The following is an 11,872-nucleotide window of genomic DNA, read 5'->3' as shown; positions in this document are numbered from 1 at the left end:
AGTTCAACTTTTAGGTGTGCCAAGGAGCATGAGTATCTACAGGTGATTTTGGCCTACAGTTTAATTGACTCTTAAAATCCCATAAACATAAATTATAAGCAAAAAAGAGAGGAAAACTAACTTTTGAAATTCTTTAAAATTGCATTCATATCAATATATCTTATATGCAGTAGGGTTGTATAAAGAGACCACTACTGAAAATACTTTGGTTGCATTACAAATTATAATATAAACCTAATATGTGGTCAAAGGGCAGCAAAGTATATGCTATTAATAAAGTTATTGGGGGCAAATACAAACTACTAAGGTATTCTAAAATTCCTGGATATTTTTCTAAGATTCATCTTTTCACTCCTATTGTCAAGTTTATATTATTGTTTGTACTGAAAAAAAAAGTTCTAAATTCGATATAAATGCTGGTGGTTACAGAATTTTCTGTCAATAAATATTTAATCATTATCAAAAACGACTTACATAAACCCAACCTTGGTGGCATTTTGGTGGAGGAAAGCAAATACAGATTGTCTATTTCCTGGGTCTTCAACAGGGAGCATGCTGTAGAGAGCAAAATTATTGTTGAATAATAGTTTGAAAGTTTTTTTTTTTTCTCTTTATGTGTCTGAAAATGCACATTGACATGGATTAGCAAAGAAAAAAAACAAAAAACAGTATAATTCACACAACATTGATGACAGCCTACCGATGGTTTCTTGTACAAACAGGTGGGCAAGCTTACCTTACCGTATGATAAATCACTATGCAGCACCTATCAATGATGTCAAAATAAAAACTTTACAACTGTACATATTACTGAAATGCATTGGTCAGCAATCTGTATTATTATCCCTAGTGTACAGACATTCTTGTGAACCACAGCTGATCGATTTGTAACCCATCTGGAGACTCTGACATACCCTCCTACCTCAGAAACTACTGGAGAAATTAAAGAGGGTGAGGCTAATGTGCCTAACATTAACCATGCTACAGCTACTGCCAATTTGTAAATACGTGGCACTATAGGCTTTCTTACACGTTATTGCTGGACCAGTTTAATATGCTATAGGATTTTTTGCAATATTTGTACCAGGGGGTCCCTGCACCGTCCCTCTTTTAGCTCAGGGCGCCTTGGCCTCACTAGACCCCTAGTCTAGTTGACAGAATGGATCTTTGAATTTATTTCAAACAAAAATCCCATCTGTCACTTACCTTGTAAATGAGAATACATGTATAAAAACACTGATGCAACACACAGTAAGAACTGGAGGGTATTAAATCAAAGGGCAGATGGAGTACACATTGAGCAGGTTGCAGCCCTCAAAACGTTTTTGGATCAGGGATGTTTTATAAATGAAGTAAAAATATATATATATACTTATACTTACTTATACTATACTTCTGTATGATATATTGCAAAATGAGAGGTAAGTAGGTAGGTAAATGTAACAATGATTCCAATAATGATGAATCATTTCTGTAGTTGTAAAATAAATTTGAAAAACAATTTAAGATAATGATACCTGGCAGGCTGTGGGTCATTTTGGAAAGTATTAGTTTTCCTCTTTTAATCAATATGCAGTGCATATGTTGCACCATGACTATTTGTGAAAATGCCCCTGACACATGATATCAAACCAATCACTAGATCCAAACAGAAAACAAAAAATAAATGATTTTTATTACTTTTCCAATATACAATCTGATGGATTGCATCTTTGGGTTACAGTTCTTTATAAATATGCTTAAATGTAAAACCATGGTACACACCCTACAATATTCAAGTGTCTGAGTCCTTGAACAACACAGTGCCATTTTACACCATCAAAGAGAAGAAGAAATGCATGAAATGTAAATGCCTATGCATTTCATTGTTGCTGCACACAGCAGCTTAGTCTATAATCATGTGAGACGTGCCATAATATCAGCTTGTCTCTCTCTCCAGCCTTAGGCACCGCTTATAAAGACGTACAGGAATCCCTCTTTTTCTGCCATTGCCCGAATTTCGCACCCCTGCAGTGCCTTTTTCCTCTATCTTCTTAAGTGCTTGAAGTAGGTCAGAGGCTTTAGCGAAGCCTCTGGAACAGCTAGAAAAGAAACATATTAAAAATATCAGAAACAGAGACCCAGACTAATAATCTATTATACAAGCAAACTGATTTAACACATTAGACAGAGGACTGGCACCACTGGAGCCCAAAAGTTGTCTGAGATTAACATGACTAATCGTATCAGAGTTTAAAACCTTTTTCTGCTGTGGCATTCTTTCTTCCTTGGCAGTTTAAAGCAGTTCTGAGAGACGAAATCCATCAGTAGTGTTGGGAGAGCGTGGGGTTGCTTGAAGCTTTCAATCTGAAGAGCCAAGCTGTAAAATTGACAAAAAAGATGAGCAGAGGACATTTACGACTTGATATATAGTGTGAAACAAGGAAGGAATTAAACAATATAGAGCTGTGTTTATGCATTGGTGAGTGACTCAGAGCGAGCAATACAGACAAAGAAAGAGAAAACTGCCTGTGGGGGCAGGCCCTCCTCCTTCTTTATAACATGCTGCATGCAGAAATGAGTAATCATACCATACATGAGCTGCTGTAGCCTCGGGGTAAGTGTTGAGTATGTCTTACAGAGTGATACGAGACACAATCCATAATCAAATGTACATGGGATGGTAAGAAACATAGGCATTTTCCCAGTGGCTTACCAGATTTACAAGGAAACACAGGTGTATTAATGTATTGAACATTAAAGGGACAGTCCCCCCTCAAATCCAAAATACATATTTTTCTCTCACATTTAGTGCTATTTGTCCATTTAGATTGTTTCAGTGTGAGCTGCTGAGTTGTCAGCCTTCCCTTGAATAAAATGGTAGATGACACCCTTAATAAGCTGCTCAAAGCGCCGTTTGGTTTTCGGAATTCAATTATTTTTGCTACTTTGAGTACCACAAGCCGAGTTTTCAAGCTGACTGAATAAACTATAACAGATTGATGGGACTCCTTCATGTTGTGTGTTTTTGGCAGGCCTACTCGGGGCCTTCTATTTAACTACAATAAACTAACTGACACAAACCTTTGGAAAACGTGTTTATGTAGAAATTGATACTCATAATCTTGAAAGTAATCTAATAAATTAATTTACACCTTCAGACATTTACATATCTGATTTAAAAGTGGCTGAAGCACTATTCTGGGAGTTATTGCTATTGTTTTTCTCATAAGCTAACATTAAAGTAGTTAGCTTTGTAGAAGGATTAGTTAAGCTGTTTCATTCTCAGTGACTGAATTTAGCTTCTTTCTTATTCATGTGGGATAAAGAAGTAATTTAACAAGATGTTGGACACATCTATTGATTTCTTTAAAAGTCAGTTGGCTTCAGTCATTGCTAGCTGTGGCTATCTCTAGCCAGCTTGACTTTAGCTGGCTGTATATGCTATTGACTAGTTTAGTGTTAATGATGTCTCAATTGCACATTTTACATGCTGTGTGGAATAAATCGTTAACAAATGTTGTCTTTGTAGAGCAGTACAGGTAAGAGGAAAATGTATGTACTTCAAGTTTTTGGGCTGAACTGTACCTTTAATGATGGATGAACTGGCTGTTTTAGTTTCAGGTCATCAGATTGATTTTTTTGGCAGCAGAACTAGTTACACACAAGATGACCCAGTTACATTTAAAGTTGGTTCACAGTTCTCTCAGAGCCCATTGTGACTTGTCACAGCATGAAACACACATGTTGCTGTTTACTTTAGCGGTGGCTTTGATTGTGTAGCTGTTGTGTAGAGGTGTAGCCGTTAGCTGTTTGTACTTTGACATGTCACAGCAGGATACAATGCAGATCATTGAGGCTCACCGGAACACGAAAACAAGTGGCTCATCGTTTTTCAAGCTAAAACTATTTTGTGCAAACAATAAACAATATTAATTTATTTTTTGCAACTCAGATGGCTGAAGCCTGATAAAAATTCTACATTTTACTGTGGATTGTGTTCCTCATCACTTGCACGGAAGTGCACTGGGAAGGGATCACGCAGGAGAACACAAATTCAGCAAATATGGTCCAAATCTCCAAACTTCATTGTACAAAATTCTCTCTTCTAGTTACTGTTCATGCACCACTGCTCAACAGGGTAACACAAAGAGGGAATGTTACTCAATAAAGACAGTAGCAGATGTAAAATGAAAACATTCTTTGGTGTATGTTTTTTGTCTCCCATCAACTTCACTGAAAGTGCTTTAGAAAGGGATCTAGTATTAACAGAGGGAATGATTAACCTGTAACACTGATCATATTGGCACCTGAACTATGCTGTGAAAACTGTGAATGCATCCTTTAACCGTAAGTACTCTTTGGGTACTTGACAATTGTTTTCAGACAGAATTGAAAAATGCTGAACCACTCCTTTAACGGTTCCATAATCCATGTCATTGATCTGCAGCTTATCCTGCTGCGACATGTCAAAATATCACCAGCAAGATGTCATTATCCATATTAGCGTTTTTCATACTATAACAAGTCACAGTGTGTTCTGTGAGAAAGGCATGTTTAATAGGTGCAATGACAAAACAAAAGAATGGAGGTTTTTTCATAACCATGGTCCTGTTTTCATGGTTTTTGGCAAATTCAGCTGCAGTTTATTATTACACTAGTACCCCTAAATTGTTGTAGAGACTATAGTCAGTCTGCTGGAAAAATCTTCATAACTAATTCTATTGGCCACCACAATAAGAGCCTGAACAATGTTCTTTCAATAGAAAGAAAAAAAATCCTCCTCTGCTTCATTTAGACCTTCACCACGACTTCTCATTAATTCAAAGTTGCCGTGGTTACTTCATCTAACTGCAACCTGCAGGTTCAACCTTGAAGTAGCTCAAGAATGCAAGGCAAAGTCATAATGGATTATCGGCGTTGTAGCTTTTAGTTTGGACTGCTTTGAAAGCTGTGTAAGGCTTGTATTTCCTTGGCTGGCCGTGAAGCAGTTTCCATGGATGAGAATAATGTTATGTTGAGCTATTGTGACCAAAACACACAAGAAAACACAAAGCAAGAAGGTCCAAGTCGGGTAGGCATAATCATTTCCACACCGCAATATAAAGTGTCTAGTCTGAATATGCATGATGTAAAAATGGACAGAAATGCAAAGAAATGCTGTCATGTTACCGGCTGGTGCAGTCACAGTGGTAGGCAGTCTTTGGCTCCATGTTCTGCAGATCATACTTCTTCTCCAAAGGGAGGATTTTATATTTGCATTCATCCAGATGTTTGAGGCTTCTGCACAGCAGCTGATTGTCTGCAGGAGGACAAATGAAAACAAGTTGTGTCATCAATGAACAAAGAGCACCCGCATGTCTTTCCTCGCTCACTGATGTTACTTCACAAAACACTTACAACACTTAATTTACTTTCAGAATTTTTCAGCATATGCAATCATCAATGATGAAAATGTGGCCTCCTGTCTCGCCTGTAGGGGGCAGAGTTACAGTCTTTATTATTACCCCTTCATGGTGGCAGCATGGCTCACTATAAACCCTAACAAATAAATGGCTTTGTATTTTGATGTTTTTTCTCTTTTTTCACATCAATAAATTAAAACTTGCTTACTCACTTAAAAATGTTTTAAGTGAGTAAGAATAATTGTCTAACAGTGTTGCAATTTATTGTTAAATTCTGAATTTAAATGCTAAATTATCATTACCAACATCATCAGCTCAAATGGGAACAGCCAGAGAAACAGGTGCTTAAACGTTCAGTTTAGAAAAGTTACATGAATAGAGGCCTTACTTGCTGCAAAATGCCCCAGCAGATGTCATGGGGTCAGCAGCTGCATACACTCACCTGTCAGATTATGTAACGCACTGTTCAGTTTCAGGCCCCTCACTGAATGCGTGTTTGGGGCCTCGGTTCCTCTCATGGGCTCCTGGTTTGTGTTATTCCACAGAAGATGGGAATCCATCTGCCTTTCTGGCGTGCCAACCTCAGTGGAGGCTGCTCTCTTTAGTTTTGTTGTGGCCGGTGTGGCAGAAGTAGTCGTACTCCAAGTGTCTCGTTCAGGTGATGCCGTCGAGCGTGTGGTCACTGTGACCGGTAATCTGTGTGTAGTCGTTGAGGGTGGAACAGTTGCCGTGTGAGTCGTTGTTTTTTGTTTTTGACAAGTTTTACAGTGAGGCTGAAAAGTGTCACCTCTCAGAGGCGTCCTGAAGCCGCAACATGGACTTTGTGTTGTAAGTATTTCGCGACTTTTTGTGGTTTTGTTCATCGCCGTGTCGGCTGTTGGCTTCTGTGTTGTAGGTGTTGTGCGAGGGTAAATGCTTGTTGTCTCAGGTGGTGGAGCTTTCTGGCCCTTTCTGGTGTTCTTTTTTCCACCTCTTTTTTTGCTTGGCAGCAACGTGCTCTTTTTAGGAGCACGTAAAAGACTGGTGTCCACTGAGGGAGAGGTCTTGTGTGCCCTCGACACTGAGGGTATCTGGGAGGGTGCAACTGTGGAAAGTTTCCTGTGTCTTCCACATCCTTTCCCCTTTCTCATTCTGCCTTTCAAAGAGTCTCCCCGTGGTGGGTCTTCGGAGCCACAGTTATGTTCACTTTTCGACTTTGTGTGTTGGCCAACCGCGGGGCTCTCAGTTCCATTCTGCCCCTCTGTACGATCTAATTTGTTGCTGTCATTTGTGTTGTCCTCATATTTGCTTGAAGCATTAGTGCTGTTGTAAGGGAGGGGGTTCTTGAAGACAGCATATGGAGCCTTGCTGGCCTTTTTGCACCTATAGACAGTAAACATACATGTTAGAACCAAGCCGGGAAAAGAAACAAAGACCTATATGCTGTATTCCACATATAAAGCACATTCCTTGTATATTTATTTAACTAAGAAGATGCACAATTTCTATTTCTGGTGAAGGGAGGCCTGTAATTTCCAGCACTTGTAATTTGTACTGTCTTTGACAGATAATTATAGCAACACAGTGGGAATTCAAGAATCTCTCACTAACACACAATCTTAAATTATAGGTATTATAGTATAGTTTGTTAATGCAATACTATCAGTGCTAGGGAAAGGTGAGGCATTTATCATTTCTGGTTTTCATGAGACCCTTTGTTAAGTCACCTGATGGATAAAGTGGAGGAAACAGAGCAGAGGTGTGGCCCGGTGCCTCGCGTGATTTCGTGCGGTTTGGCAAAGTGTCAGGCATGTTTCTACAAGCAGCAGCTCCAGCTTCCCATATAACCACACTTGAACGTTCCACTGAACAAAAGCCTTGTTTTACGGTTTGCACTTCCTGTTGTGTCTACAGAGTATCGGAGTACAAATACTTGGTTGCTGCCCTTAAGTAAATCTTTCAGGTATCTGTATTTATTTTTTCTGACAACCTTAACTCCCTACATTTTACCTCAAATATGTGTACCTTCTACTCCTTATATTTTCAAAACAGGCTCATTACTTTAATTTGAATGCATTAGAGGTGTGCATATCGTGCACGGCAGACATGGCGTGATGGAAACACACAGAGAGGGAGACTGGAATGAGGAGAAAGGGTGTGTTAGTGTCTCGTATCAGCAGAGACCCTGCAGCCCTCTGCCTGGATTCTCTTCTTTTCTCACTTTGTTTCTGCTCGGGGCGCTTTACCAACCCAAAGTGTCGGTATTTGACAACGTGGGAATGAGACTCAACAATCAGCTATCTTTCAGACAAATATTAAGGATTCTACCTTTAAGTTTAATACTTTAATACTGATTTACATTAATATGAAATTCAGTTAGCTTTACACAGAAATGGCCAGTTCAAGTGTCAGCATTTCTATTTGAGTGAAGGATGTGAGCACTTTTGCCGACTCTGTGTGTCTCTGTTTAAGCTTCAAGCAACAATCTCAGTGCTTCTCTTACATTCCGGACCAGTACAGCTCAGTGCATCGCCTCCTCTGTTGGAGCTCAAAACACGGAACCTGCAGGATGCTGAAGAAGCTGTAGCCCACCATGCTGGCGATGGTATCGTTGACGCCACTGAGGCACTGTCGAAATCTGGTGAGAGGCGGAAAAGGGACACGGCAAAGTCAAGCAACAGTCCAGTCAAAATTTAACACCCTTGAACGAGTCCAAATGGTTTGTAATAACAGACTGCCTTATATCTGGCAGGTGAAATCTTAAAATGTATGTCTGTTGTGTCTTGATGAGCACAAAGAGTTCAGACTTATTGCACGTGCACCTGTCACCACTGGATAATGTAGTGGCAATGGAATGCTCTGCAAACGCAAATATAGCCAGCAACATGTTCGCTCTTGGCGTCTGACGTGTCTCCAGAGGGCTGACTGCAGTGCTGTATTTATTACGCCTGGATAAAGAGTAATATCACATGGCCCCAGGTTCTCCGATTTAAATCGCTTTACACCTTTGGCATAGTGACAGAATTATATGATGAGAGCATTCTACAGAGGAGCACAAATTTTCAGAACGCTTATAAATTCAGCCTCTGAGCAGGTCTATGCTTACTTGAGAGTCCATACTACTAGCCAGAGCATTACGTGTTAGGGCCAGGGGGAGGTGGGAATTACTGGTCGTAGTAGTTTCCCTGGAGGCGCCGAACACTTGGAATCCCGGCTCAGAATAAGATTCCCGGGGTGTGCATTCTGGGACTCACCTTTGGTCACAGTCACAGTGAGAGACGGTGAAGAATTTGGAGTTGAAGACTCCATAATTCACAGTTAATGCTGGGATGATATGCGGGCAGTGGTCGTGCTCACGGCAGCATCTGTCTGCATGCTCAAACATCCCTGTGCAGGAGAACAAGATTTGAATTCAGTCATAAATCAGAGGACACTTGGCAAGGAAGCAAGTCCAATTACACTTCTGTGGCACACATTCTTAAAGTGTTAAAGGTAAAACATGTAACTTTTTTTTAAAATTCAAAACCCCTTAAGAATTAACCTTAAAAAATGTGATGAAATAACTGCGTTGATATTATGTATTGTGTGGTGGAGATGTCTATTGAAGTTAGCATGCTAAGCAGTTAGCTCTGGCCTATCCTGGCATGTAGAGTCAGCCTGAGATCACAGTCTGGACTGCTAGCTGCACGGCTAACTGAGCTTATTTGCTAATGGCAGCAACAAATATCAGCAGTTAGTGGCCGATTACCTTAGTAGTTACCATGGTGATTTGCTGCCCCCTGTTAGTTGGGGTAATCTTTGACAGGTGGCCAGTTCTTACGTATTGCACCTTTAAGACAGGTATTTAAAAAATCAAGAAGTTATGGGTTGTAAAAACCAAGATTTTTTTTTAATCTAAAGAACCTACTGTGGCACGTCTTCTTGATGGCAATACTTCATAAAATTCCAACAGATTTTTAACTCCAGTCCTATTCCTCTTGAGATGTGTGTAATAAGTTTGTAGTTGAAATAAGGTTCTGAAAATGTCAAATTAAACAAAATTAGATGTGAGGACGCCATTTGTAAAAATGTTCAACCTGTCAATTTCAATATGAGTACCCACTAACTGCTGAGAACAGTAGCTGCTGTTAGCTACTTAGCTCAGTTAGCTGTGCAGCCAGCGGACCTATTGGTTGACTCTGCCAGGGGCTCTGTGCATCAGGGAAGTGTTAATCTGGAAGACTTCTCTGCTGCATTCTTTGTCTTTTAGTTTATTACTCATACCCTCTTGTGAATGCTTAGTCATAATTCTTCCTCGTCATTATTTGGGGCTGTCAATTTATATCAGCTGTTCACATCAGCGGTCAAGTCTATCCAATAGCAACAGCGACACACCTTCCCTGTTAGCCTATCGTCTCGCTGCTGTCTTTTTAAATGGGATCCTCTCTCTGCCTTCAGTTCATTCATGCTGATGTTTTGTGTCCTACTCCACCTCTTCCTTCTGACTTTTGTTTTCTAGTCTTCTCTCTCTTAAACCTATTCTATTTTAGCTTACTTTCCTATTTCATTACATGTTTTAATGTTTTTTTCTTTTCTTGATGTCTTCCTACTTGTTTTTCGTGCATTTTAAATGCAATTTTTAATTTCTTTGAATGTAATTTTTATGTGCCTGTAAAGGGGCGATGTGTAGTTTTGGAGATATAATTAAAAATCCGAATTTTAATATCAACAATATTAATGAGGCAATGAAACAAACTACTTTCCACCACTGAATAGAGGAAAACAAAGTCCCCAGAATACTGACTGAAGCTAGAGGTGGCAAAATCAGGCTGTCTTAATGTATTTGAACTAAAATAAGAATATATTGCTCTTGTTCCCTGTTTATTGGTATTTAATCTAAGGTGCAGGAATGATAAATAAAAAAATAATGGCAGTCAGTTTAATATGTTCACAGTGAAAGAAAGAAAGAATAAATGAATGATAGATTCTTTATAATAATTGTATCTGCTTTGGTGTCCCTGGGGGGAGGGGGGAATTTGGGGACATGCAGCTGCAGGGGCCCCTGATAATCCCCTTGGGTCTGTATTTTACATTCCTCCTAAGGGCCCCAACTGTACACTGTACAGTTACTTCTACATGTCATGTAGAAGTGAGGGTTTGGGTCTGGTGAGGTTTGGGAAGCACTGTTGAATCCAGTAACCATGTGTTTTCACCTAACCCGAAATATTACCGGAAAAAAAAGGCAAAAGCAAGAAGGGATAAATAAATAAGACACATATAAGAAAAACAAAGAATTCACTCTCATTCTCACCTAACTGCTCGTATTTAGCAGCTTTGCTTCCAGTGCCGCACCACAGCGTCCCTGGGAAAAACCAGGCGCGTTTCCTCCGGCTCTTCCCCTCTGTGCCATCTCTTCTTACGCGCCTGGAGAACTTTGGCGCGCAGGGAGCATCCGGAGCCAGCAATGCACTGATATTAAACCTCCGCATGATTTCTTGATCCTGGGTGCCGCCTGTGCTGCAAAGAGCGCCGTAACTCTCCATGACGACTGGATCTGTGTGTCCTTCACATGATAGCAGGCGCGCGTCCTCGGACCACAGGCTGAGGTACAGGGAGCGCACGCCGGCTGCGTCTTCCCGCAGAAACGTGACGCGCGTCCGTCCGTCCTCGGCAGGACTCGATCTGACGCAGGAGGGATCCGATCCGATCACATACTGTGCTCGTGATAAAACGAGTAATGATGAGGCGAAAAGAACTTGAAGGAGGCACCTGTTTTGCATCTCAGTGTAAACTGTGATCCAATCCCAAAGAGCAGTTGAAGAGCTGAGTAAAAGTCTGAATGGACAAATGATATCAGGTGAATCTGTGGCATCAGTGTATATCTGCACCAGGAGGCTTAAAGGTGTCTGACTCTCTTCAGAGAGCATGTGTGGCTTCGGGGTTAAGCGGTTTCCTTATTGGTCTGCCAAAACGGAGGCTCGACCGATATCCGACACTGCTCACTTTGGCAGATGTTTATAGGCAATGCCGTGGGTGCGGTCTGGCGAGAATTTCTAAAAGTTTCAGCAATCCAATCAGAGTCCACAGTTGTCACGCACCTGATCATGTCATTTTATCTGCCTATAATAATCAAAGGAAGTGACCCACATCTTCACCAAAACAAACAAACAAAAAAACACCACAGAGATGTCTCAACCAACGGTTAACACCTGTAGGAGTTCCCAGGAACCGAGCAGGAGGTGATTAACATGGGAACCATGCGGGTGGAGGTGCGGCCAGATAAACGGTAGAAATTCTGACTTCATCCTATTGTTTGAATTATGCCCAGAATAATGGCACCAGCGACACTTTATTAACACCCAGCATTCATCAGGGCACGTTTTACTTTCTTATTCCCTCATGACTTTTTCTTTTGTGTTCATTTGTTCACAATTGTAAAAAATTTTTTTAAAAAATAAATAAATAAAAATCGGTATTTTTAAGGATTTGTTCTGTTTATCTTACAGAAAACAAATTGTAAAATTTAAAAA

General features: G+C 40.3%; 1 protein-coding gene across 1 annotated transcript; it reads right to left on the bottom strand.

The window, feature by feature from the left end:
- Window positions 1–1,501: 1,501 nt before the first annotated feature.
- LOC119019311 (group 3 secretory phospholipase A2-like) lies at window positions 1,502–11,736 on the bottom strand. Its single transcript, XM_037097779.1, has 7 exons — window positions 10,654–11,736; window positions 8,618–8,750; window positions 7,867–8,001; window positions 5,827–6,746; window positions 5,152–5,281; window positions 2,240–2,359; window positions 1,502–2,081 (listed from the first exon to the last, which is right to left on the bottom strand). Exons 1-7 carry the CDS (start codon window positions 11,267–11,269, stop codon window positions 1,919–1,921), a joined length of 2,217 nt encoding a protein of 738 aa, XP_036953674.1. The 5' UTR covers window positions 11,270–11,736; the 3' UTR covers window positions 1,502–1,918.
- Between the last annotated feature and the right edge of the window lie 136 nt (window positions 11,737–11,872).

This window comes from Acanthopagrus latus, chromosome 5 (assembly GCF_904848185.1).
Source record: "Acanthopagrus latus isolate v.2019 chromosome 5, fAcaLat1.1, whole genome shotgun sequence".
Lineage (NCBI taxonomy): Eukaryota > Metazoa > Chordata > Actinopteri > Spariformes > Sparidae > Acanthopagrus > Acanthopagrus latus.
Note: the sequence above shows the minus strand (reverse complement) of the source record. Positions and strands in the feature narration are given on the sequence as shown.